Source organism: Theropithecus gelada, chromosome 7b (assembly GCF_003255815.1).
Source record: "Theropithecus gelada isolate Dixy chromosome 7b, Tgel_1.0, whole genome shotgun sequence".
Taxonomy (NCBI): domain Eukaryota; kingdom Metazoa; phylum Chordata; class Mammalia; order Primates; family Cercopithecidae; genus Theropithecus; species Theropithecus gelada.
The window spans coordinates 73,854,087-73,871,647 of record NC_037675.1 but is presented as its reverse complement, the minus strand read 5'-3'; the positions used below and the strand labels follow the sequence as shown (position 1 = coordinate 73,871,647).

The window sequence follows — 17,561 nt, the reverse complement described above, 5'->3', positions numbered from 1 at the left end:
TAACAGTACACAGCAGCAATGGTCCCCCAACTGCTGGGTGTGAGTGGCAGAAAAGCAGAATTGGGATGAGATGGAAGAAAGAAAATAAATATAGGAAATTCAGAAGTCCATTAGGAATAATATTTCTCATTGAGCAATTTTAGCATTCTTGTCCCTTTATTGCTGACTCCTGATTGGTATATGCTTTTGTTATTTTCAAATGACAAATTCTCACATCACTAGAAGAAGATGCTGATCTGTGAACCTTTAGCAAATGTGCTACCCACCATCGTCGTGGGCTTTGAACTGAGTCTTGGGTGGCAATGTGGAACTGGCTGATTTGTTCACATACTCCTGCCCCATGACCCTTTAGTAAGTGGCAAAAATCTACCAGATGGTTACCAGGGGTACACTCTGTGGTCAGTCATTTAGTAGACATTATTCAGTGCCTACTATGCCATTAAATAGCAAACAGATCTCTGGATCTCAGACAGCTGTTAGAGCTGAGCTAACAGCAAAGTCACAGCTTCTAATAATAGTAACCAATCCTGGTAGGAGGACAGTTATTAATGCAGAAGCTTCCCAATTTAGATTGCTAATTAGGGTCTACCTTTGATAAACTTGGAGGGGAAGGAAATAATGAAAGAGAATTTAGTAAGCATACAGTCCAACCACTTGAGAAAATATGAAAAAAATAAAAGTTTTAGATTTTATCCTTTCCCTCTTAACAAAAAAAGACTTACAATTTTGCTACAAACTGTATAGATGTGACAAAAAAAAAAAAAAAAAAACCAAACCACAAAACTATGACGAGTTGGAGGCAGAAGAAATGCTGTCCATCCTGAGTTAAGCAATGCCTAGGAGGAATCCCTAGAGCTAAGGACACATATATGGAGCAGGTGGGGAGAAGATGAAGAGATATTGAAATGGCTAGGCTCCAGGAAAAAGGGACAGTGAAGTATGGCCTGCAGCTATGGGAAACTATTATTCAGGAAAACAAACAAACAAACAAAAAACAAAAACGAGGTCTGGAATCTAAAGCATTATGGGATATGACCATTAGTCCTACTTTAGAAATATAATACAAATGTACTAAAGCATTCATTATGAAATCAGAGCCTCCACATGAGAAGACCTGAAAACGGAATGTGAAAGGGAGTGAAGAGGAGTGCATGCTGGCATGCCTCGCTTTGCTACATGCAGTTTCCGAACTGTGATGCACAACAGGGAACCAGGACAGGAAGGATCTGATTAGAAAGGAAAATGAGAAGCAGAGCAGCACTGTGGAGAGGAAAGAAGTAAGTTGATTCCTAGCAATTAATTAATTAATCTAGCTTTTTTTTCACTTGGAGAAGGTGGGAAGTAGAGAGAATATTAAAAAAGAAATCCTTAATTGCAGGTGACCCAGAGAAAACACATTCAATAGAGAAACTTGGGATGAGTGAAGGAGCAGGAAGGCAAATTTAGCCCTGCAGCAAGAAGAGCTTACACCAGGTCAGGTATGGAGGCCCCTTCTTTCCTACATGCTACAGATTCCAGATCTTGGTCTGGATATGGTCACCCTGGCTATAATGATACCTCTGGTCTTTTTTTCCTGTCACCTAGAACAGGCTAGGAGAAAGGAGGAGCAAAGACCTCATGGTTTCTGGAATCCCATAAAAGCAAAGTTGTAATGACTTCTGTGACCCTCGTTTTTCCTCCCCTGAAACTATCATTAGACATTAAGTTGACAAACCTCTATCACCCTAGCAGGTTTTTAACAGACCCTTATGGTATCCAGTCCCTTGCTGTCTTATCTCATTTCATTAATTACATTTCATGATCACTGAGGGTCAGGAGGTGGAGGAAGAACCAGCATCCAATTTCAGGGAGCAGCGGCAATCTCAGATACGGGCAAGCAAGATGATGCTAAAAAAAATCAATTCAGCAGTCAGCTGTGACACACAAATGGCTCCCAGTAATAGGGTGAGGATGAGCCAAATACAGATGCAGGTACGGAATGAAACATTTTGATCCCTCCATGTGCGGCAGTGCATTGGGATAGCTGCAGTGATTGTGGTGTAGCTTGCTATGGGTGGGGAGAAGTCTCTGGGGAATCGCAGCCAAACATGGAGACTCTAGATAGTTTGGGACTAAAATGCATGGACTGTTGCTTCTCAAAGTTGGTTTGTCAAGTGCTATATGGCTTAGGTGAAGTAAAAAAGGGACTCCCTTGGGGATGCTTGCAAAGAAGAGTAAGACCTCATTTATCTGGCAGCTTCAATTGTCCAGAGAACACAAATGAGATAAGTGAGCATAAGAGCCTCTGAACATGATGAAATAAACACCATGCCTCAAGGTTCATTGTTATTGGGAACAACATACCTCACAAAAAAGACTTTTCACACTTGCTTTAGGATCAAAGCTAATCAATTTGGTTATTTGATTTCCTGGTGTGGTAGTTCAGTTTCAAAAAAGGAGTCTATTTCGTCAACCCTTGAATCTAGTCCAGCTTAGTGACTTGTTTTAGCCAATAAAAGGCAACAGAAGTGACAGAATGCCAGTTCTAATCTGCAAGAGTTGTGCATGCTTCTGTTCTCTCTCTTGGAATCCCACTATCCCCATGTGGAAAAGGTCAAACTAACCTGCTGGAGGGTGAGAGACCATGTTAAGGAGCGCTCAACTGTCCCAGCTGAGGCCATCCTAAACCAGCAGAAGCCAAACATGTGAGAGAGCCCAGCCAAGAGCAGCAGAGCTGCCTAGCCAACCCATAGCCACATAGAGAAACATGGCTGAGACCAGTGGAGCCAGGTGGCACATAGATATGTGAGCAATAGTGAAAGCCTATTTTTTAAGCCACTGAGTTTTGGGGTGTTTTGTTACTCAGCAACAGCTAACTGATACACATGGTCTGCTACAGACTGGAAAGCAGGGGTTGGGTAGCGAGGGGGAAGGGCCAGTAGAGACAAGCAGACAAACAGAAAACTAAAAGGCAGAAACAGGAATTCAAAGAATATTATCATCTGGGGCCATTTAGGGACGGAGAAGCAGTTTGTGGCACCTTATAAGATCCTGACCACCGACAGTTTTAAAGCATAATAGAAGACTACTGACTCTGAGTCATCTAGAAAAATTAACTGAAATGTAGTGTCCTTTTGTTAGGAAGGCAAGTGGATGAACCATATTTAAGAAAGACTGTCATTAAAAAATAGTTAAAATAAAAAGCTCAGGGTGTTAAGTGTCATTTATCTGAGACACTCATGTGTGTGTGCAGGGACAATACATTCTGCAACAAAAATTGGGTAACAGCTCAGAAAGCCTTTGTGTTGCTTCCAGGTGCAAAAGGCAGCCTAGGAAATGTAGTTTGGTTGCCATGATGCTGGCATTTTGGGGACACTTAAGCACTCAGGAAGATAATGGACAGAATATTTGGAATTGGGATGATCTGAGAAATTCTGTGCAGAAGAGCACATCTTTTCTCCCCCAAAGCCCCAGATTAGTGACGGCGTGCGAGGCAGTGGAAGGAGACATGCAACGTAAGGTCAGCCTTAGGCAGACTGCAGAGATCTCTGTGTGGGAGACTGAGGGGAGACAGAGGGTGCAGAAAAGAATTGCATTAGCAGCCTCCCTCCTTGGCCTGCCCTTTTTTGCTCCTTTAAGTACCATATATCCAGTTCATTCCGTCTCACGCACTTGAATTCTGCTCTCTTCCAAAGCACAGTTAAGTGTCATGCTGGAAAATAATAATTATTCACATTCCTAGTACAGACTGAGTCCAAGGACTGGACCCTGCTTTTGCCATGCATGAACTCATTAACCCTATAATTTAAATACAACTACTATCTCCCCTCTAAAGAGGTGAAAACAGGCACTGACAGAAGAAGCCACTGGTTTCATCAGTTAGAAAATAGGAAATGGCAGGGGCAGGATTCAAACCTCAATGGTGGGTTCCAGACCCATCCCCTAAACTATCTGTTCTGCCCCTTTAGTTTGCAAAGTTCCCTTTTTCCCTCCTTGATGGTCTGGATGCACCCTTTAGTCCAACCCTGACTGTAGACATCCCAGAGCCCAGAATCGCTGACCCCAACCCTCCTGCCTCTCCCCACTATTAGTTCTCACAGAACTGAGTGAAAAACAATGAAGTCCTTTCCTGGGGGATGTGGTTCTGATGAATTGCCACTTATCACCTGGAGCAGGCCCAGGGAAGCCAGATCAGGATGGGGATGTATGTGTCCACCTGAGAGAGCTCAGCCTGATCTCTGGCAGCTTCTCACTAGCTGCCAGCACCTCCTCCCTGGCCCCATCCTCACAGAGTCACTGACAGGTCCAGCTCCCAGCTGCTTTATCTCCAGCTAACACGCATCTCCTTTCCCTCCTCCTCCTTATCTGGGGGTTTCCTTGCGGCTCTAATGAAAAACCCTTGTGTCACATTGAAAAGTTGCCAGGTATTGCTGCTGGGAATAAAATCCAGCCTCTGCCGGGCAGAGACTCATGAAAGCTTCTAGCTGGGCACCGAGGAGTAGCCAGTTGGAATAATCCTTCAACATGAGCAGCCTCTCAAGCGTAATTAGGTGATACCAGGTGGGGCCCCTCCCTGACAGCAAGGAACCAAACAAACAATAGGATGGGCCAGGTTCCCTGCCGCCACCTTGGTTTCTTCCATTCCTTGGCCTCCCGGCACACCTGCCCTGGAGTCTGCCTACCTCATGCTGATGGGTTCAGGCTCTTTCTCTGCATCCCAAAGATACAACAAATTGTATGTGAGCTCTCAGGTCAGCCTGAGTAGCAGGCAATGGCTTCACTGGATCCTGAAAGACCAGATCAGTCCACTTGATGATTATCCAAAATGTGAATTTCTTGGCTCTACCCTGGAACCACTGAATCTGAATCTCTAGGGCTGAGGCTTGAGAATTTCCATTTTTTAACCCCCTCCCTCACCTGGATTATGGTACTTAGAACCACTGGACCTGAGCAAATAGATCCAAAGAAAGATGCTCCCATATATATGCTCTTCTAAACTGCAAACCCTAAAGAGCCCTTCCACCTTTCAAAGCCAGATATGAGCATTGCTAGCACACCAACCCTCAAAGTATACTAGGACAGCCATTTCTGTCCCTAGTTCACAGAGAAAGAAGCTCGTGGTTCCTCACAGGCCATGGATGACACCAAGAGAGTTGAGACCATGCTGCTGTTTCACTCACAGCCACCTTTCTGGGGCAAAGGAACCACAGTGAGCCCTAAAAAGCATTTTCAAAGCCTGGTACTCTGGCCAGAAGCCACACATGATGAGAGAGGAGGTATGAGGTGATTCTGCAGCATACACAGCTAGCTGAAACGGCAACTCCAGAGTGATCACTACCTGACTGTAAGCTGAGCTCCAGCCACGGCAACTTTCCAGAACATTTGCATAGAAAAAGCAGGAATATCAGTGATTCTCAATGGGAGTGACTTTCACCCCACCGGGGGACATTTGGCAATGTCTGGAGACATTTTTGATTCTCACAATTGTGGTAGGGGGACTACTGGCCTCTAATGGGGAGAGGTCAGGAATGCTGCTAAATATCCTATAATTCATAGGACATTAAGAACACAACAAAGAATTATCTGGCTCAGAATGTCACTAGCACCATGATTGAGAAACCCTGGAATAAAGATGTGAGCCCAAGTTCAGGGGTGTCCTTAGCCCCTGAAGGTAGGGTATTCAATCAGACTCTTTGTTTGGGGTTGGAGTTTTTATACCTTCCATTTGTTGTAATTTATCTAGAAAAAAGATGTGAATCAACCCAGGGGCCAGCAGAGAAAGGCTTATAGGCTTACAGGGAGCTCACACTGCCAGCCCCTTGTAGGAGCTGGGCTTGAAAGACTCAGTTTATCTGACATCCCATAAATACCAAGACCCAACTTAAGCTCTTGATTCCTTCAGCAATTGGTCATTGCTTTAACAGTAGCATATGGACGAATAAATGTTCACTACTGAGCTGCCTGGTTAGATTTATTCCATATAGATTCCCCATGTGGTCTCCTGTCTTCACGGAAGAGTTAAAAAAACAGACCATTTAGTTGATAAAATTGAGTCTCCCACGAGTTAACGGAGTGGAACCAGCAACTGGTGCAGACTGAAGCACACACATCGCTGTGGAAGCCAGGCTGGAGGGGCCAAATATTTTCTTTACAGTTGATTCGATGCAGTTCAGTGGTTGATGGCGTGTGGAGGCGGAACTCTTCCTGATGATCCAGTCCCCTCCTGTCTATGTGGCCAGCGCCTCAAAGGACACGCATAATTTCTTTTCCCCTATAAAGTGAATCTGGGCATTTTATAGTTGAAAAGGGAGCAATTTCCATTTGAATTAATCAAGAGGCTGGAGGCAAAGGTGCATTATGTAGCTTTAAAGGACATTCTTCCTTGATTGACAAGGTCCCGTGGCCACCCCCTGTAAAGCCTTAGCAATGGAACATTTCTTGACATCACTCAAGGGAGGTCTGTTATCTTAGTTATACTCACATGGAGCCTGTGGGTTTTTTTGCACCCCAGTCTAAGGAATAACTGCAGTCTCACCCTTGGCGTTGAACACATTTGTTAACCATAACCCTGTAACATTTCTTCCCTGTTAAATTAGAAGAAAGCAGTAATATTATTGAAGGAAAACATACCTTTCAGCCACTTTGGACATTTTCAAACAATGTCTGTCGATCTGTGTGTTCAAAAATGTTATCTGGGAAAATAGAGAACACGGACATTAAGACCAAACTACAATTATTTTTGCCCCTTGCTCCAAAAACCCAAATCCTGCATTTCCACCAAGATCCAAATAGCTCCTCTGGCCAGACATCTCCAACTCCCTCAGCTCTGCCCTCCAGCAACTTACTTGTGCCTCTGGACATCCCTATCATACAAGATTCACATTCTACAATTTAGCCTGTGTCTCCTCTCCTCCTCTACTGTGGTGTGATTTAAGTCTTGCTTTCCAAAACTTAACGGCAATATATATTCTACAAAACTTAACAACGGCACGGACAGGTGAAATGTGCACCATAAATACCTGTTTTGAATAATCCCCAGTGACCCTTCCTCTGCCCACCTTTCACATGCACGTCACGCCTGTGTCCTTGGCATGCTTGACTGGAATCATCAAAGAGCTTTTTTTCTGTTTTTTTTTGTTTTTGTTTTTTGTTTTTTGTTTTTGAGATAGTCTCATTCTGTTGCCCAGGCTGGAGTGCAGTGGCATGATCTCGGCTCACTGCAACCTCTGCCTCCCAGGTTCAAGCGATTCTCCTCTCTTGGCCTCCTGAGTAGCTGGGACTACAGTCACAAGCCACCATGCCTGGCTAACTTTTTTGTATTTTTAGTAGAGATGGGGTTTCATCATATTGGTCAGCCTGGTCTCGAACTCCTTACCTCAGATGATCCACCTGCCTCGGCCTCACAAAGTGCTGGGATTACAGGCATGAGCCACTGAGCCTGGCCAAATAGCTTTTTTTTCATAAATCCATTACCTCTTACCCTCAGATAATACATTTGTCAAGGGCAAGCACCTAAAAGTTTTCTCCTTTGGGTTTTGCCCTCTAGAAACCAGCAAGACATAATATAAACAGTAGGTTGCTTTGTTACCAGTAAATATCAGAAGGAAGTAATATAATTAACCATTGTCTGTTGACCTGGGCTCCTCAACATGAAAGAAAATAACATTCAACCAAGTAATGCTGAAAAGGCATTGGGAGTAGGGCTTTATTTATTCTTAAGCTTTCCTTTCACATCACAGCAATAAAGTACATCATCCTGAGCTGGTTTAGTCTGGAAGTGCATTCCAATTATAAGGACTGTGTGACATGAGCCCCCTCCTTCCTCCAGCTCCCACAGCGGACTGTGGGAAACCCCACTACAGCAGTTACCCCAAGGCACGGGATGACTCATTTACACCCTTTTCTAATAACTGCTGGAGGAACTGGGTAGACAATTCTCTCTCAAGCTTCCGTGGCTCGTTCACACACAGCACTTAAAGGTTCAATCACCCACAGCTGGGTTCCACTGTGGTTTCCAGGAACTCAAAGCTTGCTCAATCTTCAGAGGTGAACATTTGAAAGGGTTTTTTAACTGGCCCCGTCTCCTCCTGGGAATGCGAGCCATCAATTCATTCACCTGTTTCCGGATGTCCTCTTTTGTTGTTTTCCTGATTGGTTGGCTGAGTACATGCACTGGGCTCTGTGCCTGGGACTCTTCAGTCACGCCATACACGGACTAGGAGAAGAAGCAAGCACAGCGTGTCATCCACCTGCAGAGTCGGAGGGTGGCTTAGGGGTCAGCTAGTTCAATGACTCATCCAATTTCCTGAATCCCCTCATGACAATACGAGATTGGTCTCTGCTTTTATTTCTTCAATGATGAGAATGCTGCCTCTTAAGGCATGCCATCTCATCTTTGGGGTACCACTATAACCCAAATCCTGCCTTTTACTGGGCTGAAAATAGCCTCCTTGTATCTCAGTGTTTCTCCAGATATGATTCATAGACCATCTACAAAGAATCACCTGGGTGTGCTTGGAAAAGACATGTTGCTGAGTATCCCCTCACCCCCTGGACTTACTGCATCAGAATCTTTCTGGGTGGGTTTGGAAATCTGCATTTTTATCAAATGCCCCGAAAGATTCTGAATAAAGAAAGTTCAAGAACCACTGCCGAAGAGTATGCACAAAAGATCCCCTCTACATTTCTGTTGGTCAGCAGATGCCCATCTGGTACAAAACTGGGATGGCAGCCTTTCAGGGTTTCCCGTTCAAGTTAAACACTTTTCTGGCCTCAGTTTCTCCACATGTCTGTAGCTATAGCTACGTTTAAAGCTGTTCCTGGTATTATGGACAGACTAAACACAATCTTCACAATGGGAAAGAAACGAAACCCTGAAGGGCAAGCAATGTGTAGTCAAAATCATCAAAATGAAAAAGGGCTCAGATAAGGTGGATGAGACTCCATGAACTTCTGTAATGTTAGAATTATGGGGCTCTTGAAGATGAAATGAGGACATTTTAGGAATAACATTTTAAAATATAATACAGTGGGTATTATTATCTCAGTGAAGAACAAAATATGTAAGTAGATTAAAGAAGTTTATATACATATGCCATGTCCAGTGTGTGTGTGTGTTTTTTTTTTGATACATACATGAAAGAGAGCTAATTGATCATCACAAGAAATATAAATGCTTGGGAATGCGTCTCCATTCTTTGGATTTTTTTTTTGTTTTTTGAGACAGAATCCCGCTCTTGTCGCCCAGGCTGGAGTGCAATGGCACGACCTTGGCTCACCGCAACCTCTGCCTCCCGGGTTCAAGTGATTCTTCTGCCTCAGCCTCCCAAGAAGCTGGAATTACAGGTATGCACCACCGTGCCCATCTAATTTTGTATTTTTAGTAGAGACGGGGTTTCTCTGTTCTTTCTTGGTCAAGCTGGTCTTGAACTCCCAACCTCAGGTGATCCACCCGCCTCAGCCTCCCAAAGTGTTGGGATAACAGGTGTGAGCCAATGCACCCAGCCCACTCTTTGGAAATTAATATTATGGAGTCTGGTCATGCTCTCCTGCAATATTGTGCCTGGTGCTGTAGAGAGGGTGGGATGTACAAATTGTGGGGGAGTCTGACCATGGTACCCTCAGATATGCTGTGGCCACTACTCCTTTCAGTAAAGTGCAACACAAGAGACCACTGGGTCATTCACAGTTGGGCAAGATGGTGGTTTGAGTTTGGGTGATCCAGCTCTATCAAAAAATAAAATAAAATAAAATAAAATAAAATAAAATAAAATAAAATAAAATAAAATAAAACATAAAAGAGACTTTCATTTGCTTCTAAGTGCAAAGCTTGCTTTCACCTGTGAGTTTGCCACTTCTTGTTCCTTTTGTTTCCTGCCTTCTCTGCCACCTCCCCAGAGACAACTAGAACTTAACCCTTCAGAACAGCTGACCCTCTTTCAGGAAGTCCTTGGGAAGCCCCTTACCCCCGTCCCCTCCAGGTCTGGCTTAGCTGCCCCTCCTGGGCTCCTCAACTGTCTTGTACATCTCCTAACACAGCATTCATGGCCCTGTTGCCTGTTGGCTTGTTTTACTCCCTGCCATGCTTTGGGCTCCGTGAGGACCTGCCACTGTATCCTAGCACCAGCACAGCGCCAAGCATGCATCAGCTGCTCAATCAATATTTGTGAAATGGTTACAGTTTCAAAAGACAAAAGGTGGCGGAATTACAAGTAGCAAATTACTATTTGAATAGTACTAGAACTGAAAGGGCTATTTACATCAGGGATTTTTAACTCAGCTAAACTAGCGAACCTTTTTAACCTTTTGTGGATTCTTCAAACGTCGACATTTTCGGATGTCCATTTCTGTTGTGTTCACACAGCCTGGCTGAGAAAAAAAAAACACACACACACATCATATAAATTACTATGTGAAAATTACACTTCCAATTTAGCCCGTGTCACACCAACAGGATCAATCTTTATCTTTTTCCATTACAGACAATGCATGATTTTTTTCCATTTTGCCATAATATGTGTTCCTCTGTGGAGTTCTCATACGATCTAGAAAAGCTTACCTCATAATCTAAGGATGATATGTGGAGGGTATAGTGCACAGTTTTTAAGAGCAAATTAGCTATTCAAGTGGCAAGATTGCATCAGGTACAACCCTTTAAAAATTTTTTTTTAACATACTTAACCATTTGAAAAAGACTCCATGATATCAGGATGAGTAGTTATTTATTTATTTTTTGCTTTTAATTAAATTTTAAGAAGACCAACAGTTTATTCTTTTTAGTTCCATTTCCATAAGGAAAATGCAAGATTTGTTTTAATAACATGAAATCAGAAATACAGTCAAACCTCATTATTTACACATTTTTGCATTTGTGAATTTGCCTACTTCCTCAATTTCTTTTATAACCCCCTCATCAGTAGTTGCACCTTGAGTAGACTGATGTGCGTGTCTCCCACTGAAATTGAACAAGGTGATGTCCTGCCTTTTTGTTTCAGGCCCGTCTATTTAGGGCTAATTTAGTGGCAACTTTTCTGCATTTTTGTGCTTTTTGTTGCTGATTTTGCTGTTTAAGATGGCCCCAAGGACAGTGCTGAAGTGCTGTCCACCATTCCCAAGCAAGAGTCTAATGTGCCTTAGGAGGAAATAAACGTGTTAGCGAAGCTTTGTGCAGGCATGAACAATAGTGCTGTTGTCCATGAGTTTAATGTTAATGCATCAATGATATATATTACGTAAGGTGTCTTTACACAGAAACACATTTAAAAGGTTATGTATTGATCAGCCGATAAAAATGTTGTGGCCACAGGCTCACAGGGACCTAGCCTGGTAGTTCCCATGGGAGTGATGCTTCAATGTGCGCTAGTTCAGTGTTTGCAAAGACTTTATAGAACATAGCTGCCATGGATAACAAGAATTAACTGTATTCGACAGAGAATAGTTTAAGATTTAGAGTTGAATAGCAGTGGAAATGGAAATTGTTAATTTGGGGAATGTAAGCCTTTGGGACCGAAAGGTCTTTTGGTGGAATTCCCATAGCTTCTCTTTTTGCAATTCCATATTTTCATGAATGAATAATTTTTTAAAAGGTGGAATTTACATATATTCCAGGAAATTTACTGAGATTATATAAATGAATGGCAAAACCAGTTCCACAAAGCTCGGCGATTTTCTTAAGAATGAGACACCTGGTGGCTAAAGAGGGTCTTTTCCTCATAGAGATAAAAATGAAAAATTAAGAAAAAAAATCTAGAGAACTGAGTAGAGCTTTCTCACCACAGGCCTGTGGACATCCCAAAAGGCTCGTTCTTGACTATCCAAAATTTTCCTTTCTGTCTTGTCCTTTTTCCGGTCAATCCTGAAAGAGTAAAGAGAGGAAGGAAATAAGAGGCTCTGTATTCTGTTTTCCCTGCTGACACTTGCTCCAGCATTTGCTCCTGCTCTGTATTCTGTTTTCCCTGCTGACACTTGCTCCAGCATTTGCTCCTGTTTCTAGGAGCTAAGTGAACACAAGACCATTGGTACCCGCATGGTGCCTGCTCTCTGCAGAGCTGTGAAATAGGGGTGTATAATTCCCCTCCCTGAAAACCCCCGAAATTCCACACATGGTAAGACAACTTGTTTTAGGCTAGATTACAGATTGCCATATATGTGTAATGAACATGGTGGCCTAAGGGAGGAATAAGAATGCAGCTGTTCATCTGAAGTATTAAGATTTGGATTATTAAAAACTGAATTATCCATTGATATGCCCCCTCATCAAAAAGAATACTGCATATACACATTATAAGATGGAATATAACCACTGTCTCACCAGTGTTCCATGTTCAAATTTGAAAGTTTGCTTTAGATTTAGAATCAGTAGAAAGAAATGTCTTTAAAATGCTGCAATTAAGTGTTTTATAAGTCACTTACACCATCTGGCTTTCTAAAGGCAGAATAATAACCCTCGCATGAGACAAGATCCAGGAGGCAAATATCCCTGCCTCAGCTGGGGGAGGCACAAATTGCAAGAGGGAAATTGCAGGTGACAAAGACTTATTGTTCTGATCTGCAGCATAGATAAGAGGTTTTTTCTTTTTCTTTCTTCTTCTTCTTTTTTTTTTTTTTTTAAAAAAGCATGTATTACTTCATTTTATTTCTTCAAGTAAAAAGCAACTCAGATTAATTGCCATGTAACTCCTGGTTCTCGGCTCTCTTGGGAACCCTTTAGTTTACTGGACTGAAATAAACCCATAATCACCCTGTGATTTTTGTGATAATTACTGTGTACTTAGGTGGCCCACAATTATAATGTAATCACAGAGTTAATCAAAAAAGTTAATCGAGAAATAGCATATATTTATGAAGTAACAATTTCCCCTCTGTTTATAACTTGTGATGCTGTTTGATTCTGGAAGAATTAGCATTCCTCTTTGCTTTCCAGTGGCTTCTGAGTACACAGGCGCAATTCCGCCTTAGTCCAGTTGAATCTCAGCCTCCATCTCACCTACTCTCCCACCTTCACCTCTTCGGGGGCACCCAATGCCTGGTACCCACCTACCCCGGGGGCTGCTGGGTGGTCAGGAGGTGGCTGGCATCATGGACAGGAGAAAGGCAGAGTCTGTCGGGGGAGGGTCACAACAATGGCAGTGTACAGGCCACTACACCGGATGGCCTCAGGTCACTTCCAACTGTGACCATAGCTGTGATGAGTCTACACCCACACAGCCTGAGACCCGGCTCCAGGCCATGGGCTGCAACGCCACTCAGGAATGTGAGAGGGTTGCTCTGAAGACTCAGCGGCTGCTCACATGCAAGTGGTACCCAGAGGAAACATAGTCCTAGTCTCCCAGCTCAGCATCCCTTTCCTGCTCCTGTCCTACTTCTCCTGTTAACCATCCTGGCTAACCTAGACATCACCCCTGGGAAGGACAGGGGAGATCCAGATCCAATCATTCTGTTTCCCAGAATTAAATGGATCTGGTTGACAACCATGTTTGTGGGGTAGGGAATGCAGAGTACCCATTCCTCATGTTTCCTTAGAGAGGAAGAAATGTCCACTATGTATCCAGGAGAAAAAATTCTGGGAAAAACCCTTCCAACTATTTTCTTCCTTTCATCTCTTGTCCTTTGGGGAGGAAAAATGACTTAACTAATTGGTAGACTTGAAAGAAGAAATTGAGAAAGTTCAAACTCTCCCTCTCTGGGCCCCCATCTGGGTCAGCCTGTGCTCAGAATAGCTGCTCTCTGCGTGCAGAAAACTTACAGGGGTCACCTCTGCCCTGGTGGGGTGGGGTGGAGACGCTGGGGAGAGGAGGCCTATAGATACACACCTTTGTCCAGGAAGGGCAGGTTTAATTTGCACTTGTGGCCACATATCCAATGTCATGCCTTATAATCTTGTTTTTTTGTTTTTGTTTTGTTTTGTTTTGAGATGGAGTTTTGCTTTTATTGCCCAGGCTGGAATGCAGTGGCATAATCTCAACTCACCGCAACCTCCACCTCCCTGGTTCAAGCAATTCTCCTGTCTCAGCCTCCTGAGTAGCTGGGATTACAGGGATGTATCACCATGCCTAGCTAATTCTGTATTTTTAGTAGAGATGGGGTTTCACCATGTTGGTCAGGCTGGTCTCCATCTCCCGACCTCAGGTGATTCACCTGCCTCAGCTTCCCAAAGTGCTGGGATTACAGGCATTAGCCACTGTGCCCAGCCTTACTCTTGCTTTTAATTAATGTAATAATCTGATATTTTGGACTCCAACTGTCTGACTTCTGTGCCTTATTTTTCTATTGGTTCTAACTCCTCTCCTGTCAGGGAGAAGACGACACGGGCTACTTGTTGTTCTTCCTAAAACTCCAACCTGTTTTCCTATGAAGACAAAATCTCCAGTCCAACAGGTAAAACGGGCTTTCAGCCTTTGAGCACAGAAAATAACTGGAAATCTCTTGGGGAAATAGATACACCTTCTTATAACCAGAGTTCTACCTTTGGGAGGATCTCCCTTGTCAGCAGAAACACACATTTCTGAAATTGTTTTACAGTAGCATTCGTTATGAAGGTGAAACTTATCCATCCTGACCTTAATTTCTACTCAGTTGCCCTCATGCCAGACTAGAAATACTAACGCCCTCTGGAAACTTCACTTTGACAATCGCACCTTCACACCATTTCCAAATTCCAGAGTCTTTTCCTCTCTGAAATGGTCTCTATTAAGTTCACCTACTTTACTTGTGCTTCTGCTTGCATAAAGATGAATTCCCACTTCCTTGCAAAGGCCCTCTGGAGTCTTGCTAAGTTTTCCTAATGAGAAATGAAAATCAACAAGAAGGCATTAATCATCGTAAATTAGCACATCGACACCTATGCTTATTATAAGGCAGCCATCCATTCTGGTTACTTCCAACAGAATAGCTTTAAATCCCCTGGACATGTATCCAATTTGACTTTGCACCAGACCCTGATATACAGAGCTGAACTATTAATATTCATTTACACACCCATTAAGTCTGAGGTCTCTGTGGTTCACCTGATTCCTCTCTTCTTATGTGTTTTACAAGAATGCAACTCACACAGCACTTGTTTCAAAGGTTGCTGAAAATAGGGAAAATTGTCTGTGGCTACTGGGGAATTAACAACGAGTCTTTGCCACCTGTTGGTATCTCTAGGCACAAAACCAAGGCTGGATTTCTCAGGACTCGTCTTCCAGTGGGGAGCTGGGAAGGTCACAGAAAAGGAGAACCAAGGGGACCCGACTTTCACGCTTTTTCTAATGTCAGGATTCAAAAGTGGCTGAGGCGGTGGCTCACACCTGTAATCCCAGCACTTTGGAAGGCCGAAGCAGGTGGATCACCTGAGGTCATGAGTTCGAGACCAGCCTGGTCAACGTTGAAGGTGAAACCCCGTCTCTACTAAAATTATAAAAATTAGTTCAGCGTAGTGGCAGGTGCCTGTAATCCCAGCTACTTGGGAGACTGAGAGAGGAGAATCATTTGAACCTGGGAGGCGGGGAGGTTGCAGTGAGCCGAGATCCGGCCACTGCACTCAGCCTGGGCAACAAGAGTGAAACTCCGTCTAAAAGAAAAAAGTGGCCCAAAGAGAGTGTCTATGTTTGTGATGTTCATGAAAGAAAAAGCCAAAAACAGAAAGAAAAGTCACTGAGGGTTGGCATTAGAGAAAAATAAAAGTATTTTCTCTAAGTCTGTAGAGTTACCTAATAGAACAAGAGGATGGGCGGTGAGGAGGGGAGTTTGACAGGCACCCTAATGATCCTCCTAATTCTGATGAATGCAAGGCTGGAGCCCATATTATGCTATGTATTTTCATAGAGCTCATGCCAACACTAATTGATTACCCTCATTAATGGATTATTAATATAAAAGGAGCTTCAGTTGGAGAGTACCACACATGAGCTCACAGTTATTACCTAGGCTTGGTGCACAAGTAGTTCTAAAAAACTGTCTTTTTGACTCTTCCACTGCTCACAGGAAGCAAAATTGGTAGTGCCTCAATGTCAATCAACTGTGACACAGTCGTAGTATAGAATTCTAGGCAGCCATTAAACACAGTAATGTAGATGATAGTTACTGACATGGTAAGGACCCCGAGATACCTACAGTATAATGACTGGGGAAAGAGAAGCAGCTGCCACAATAATGTTTATGGTATGATTCTAATATAGTTTTGTAAAGAAAAAAATGTATGCATAGAAAAAACTTAGGTGGGGGGAAGTCACGGGTTATATTCTCTCCTTTCTTTGCTGTTTGAATTTTTGTTTTTATAAAAAGAACATGTAATCAGAAAATTTATAAAAAATTATTGCATTCTGGAAGCAAAATGTTTTGGTTTTGAATCATTTTTGTGCAGAACTTCAACCTGAGAGCACATCTCAATGCCATATTCCTTGTTTTTTTTTTTTTTTTGAGATGGAGTCTTGCTCTGTTGCCCAGGCTGCAGTGCAGTGGCGTGATCTTGGCTCACAACCTCCGCCTCCCAGGTTCAAGGGATTCTCCTGCCTCAGCCTCCTGAGTAGCTAGGACTACAGGCGTGTGCCGCCACGCCTGGCTAATTTTTTGTATTTTTAGTAGAGACGGGCTTCAGCATGTTAGCCAGGATGGTCTCGATCTCCTGACCTCGTGATCTGCCCACCTTGGGGATTATAGGCATGAGCCACCACACCTGGCCTCAATGCCATATTCTTTACAAATACCACAGCAGAACATTAAGGGACAAGATAAGAGAAATTGAATCAAATACAGCAGGAGTTGATGCTGTCTGATTTCTGTATGGGACCTGTCTCTAAAACATTGAAAATATGGGGAAGAGACACACGGGAGGGAGGGGCCCCAGGCTTCTACAGTCTGGGCCTTTCCTCGAGGTTGTGTTAAGGAAGTAACGTCATCATGTCAAAGCTACTTGCACTGGGTGCACAAAGAGTACAACAGCAGTCTTTTGAAGGAGGTTGATGTGACTGCTGGACATTGGGGCAGACAGGGGCACAACCAGGCTCCCAGCGTGTCCAGAGCCATAGAACAAACAGGCCAAAGTTTATCTGGGGAGATTATAATGTTCCAGCATATGATCATCTGATAATGCAAACTTTATCCAGGTCCTGAGGCTCTGGACAAACTGCTGCACTGCTTCTTCCTCTTCTGCCCCCTGCACCCCATTCACAGGTCCACAATGCCAGTGGGATCAAAGAGGTGAAGGGCCACGCACAGGTCCTGCTCCCCAATGGCATGTACATTCATACTTGGGCTGCAGAGAGGGGAGCGATGGCCCAGCTGGCTTGGTAGGCTTGGGAACATGAACCAAGGAGAGGTAAGGCCTGGCAGAGTGGGGCCTCACACTCATTTTGAAAGACTGAGGCAGTAAAAGCAGGAGGGGTTTTGGAGGTGGGTGGGTCTGAAGATGCTGTTAATGCTGGACTATGCAGGGAAGGATTCTCTGCTGCCCTTAATGTTGCCCCTCCTCCCACAGCTGCTGGCCCTTCAGTCATTCACGGCTCAGCAGCACATCCTTCGGAAGACATACAGGGAGAGGGAAGTGGAAGGTACAAGAAAGTTCAGGCAATTTCTCCCATTCTCTGTGACCTACATAAAGTTCA

At 43.6% G+C, this 17,561-nt stretch overlaps 1 protein-coding gene across 12 annotated transcripts in view; it reads right to left on the bottom strand.

Moving 5' to 3' along the window:
* The window catches only part of RGS6 (regulator of G protein signaling 6), a 629,677-nt gene that overhangs the window by 82,077 nt on the left and 530,039 nt on the right, over positions 1-17,561 (bottom strand). For all 12 annotated transcript variants that reach the window (XR_003120528.1, XM_025392585.1, XM_025392577.1 and 9 more), the window contains 5 exons: positions 14,682-14,758; positions 11,752-11,833; positions 10,273-10,347; positions 8,096-8,194; positions 6,610-6,671 (listed from right to left, as the gene is read on the bottom strand). Coding sequence is in view for 11 of the 12 variants with exons in the window: in XM_025392585.1 (XP_025248370.1) it covers positions 6,610-6,671; positions 8,096-8,194; positions 10,273-10,347; positions 11,752-11,833; positions 14,682-14,758 (395 nt within the window). In the remaining variant the exon portion in view is untranslated. The remainder of the gene's footprint in view (positions 1-6,609; positions 6,672-8,095; positions 8,195-10,272; positions 10,348-11,751; positions 11,834-14,681; positions 14,759-17,561) is intronic.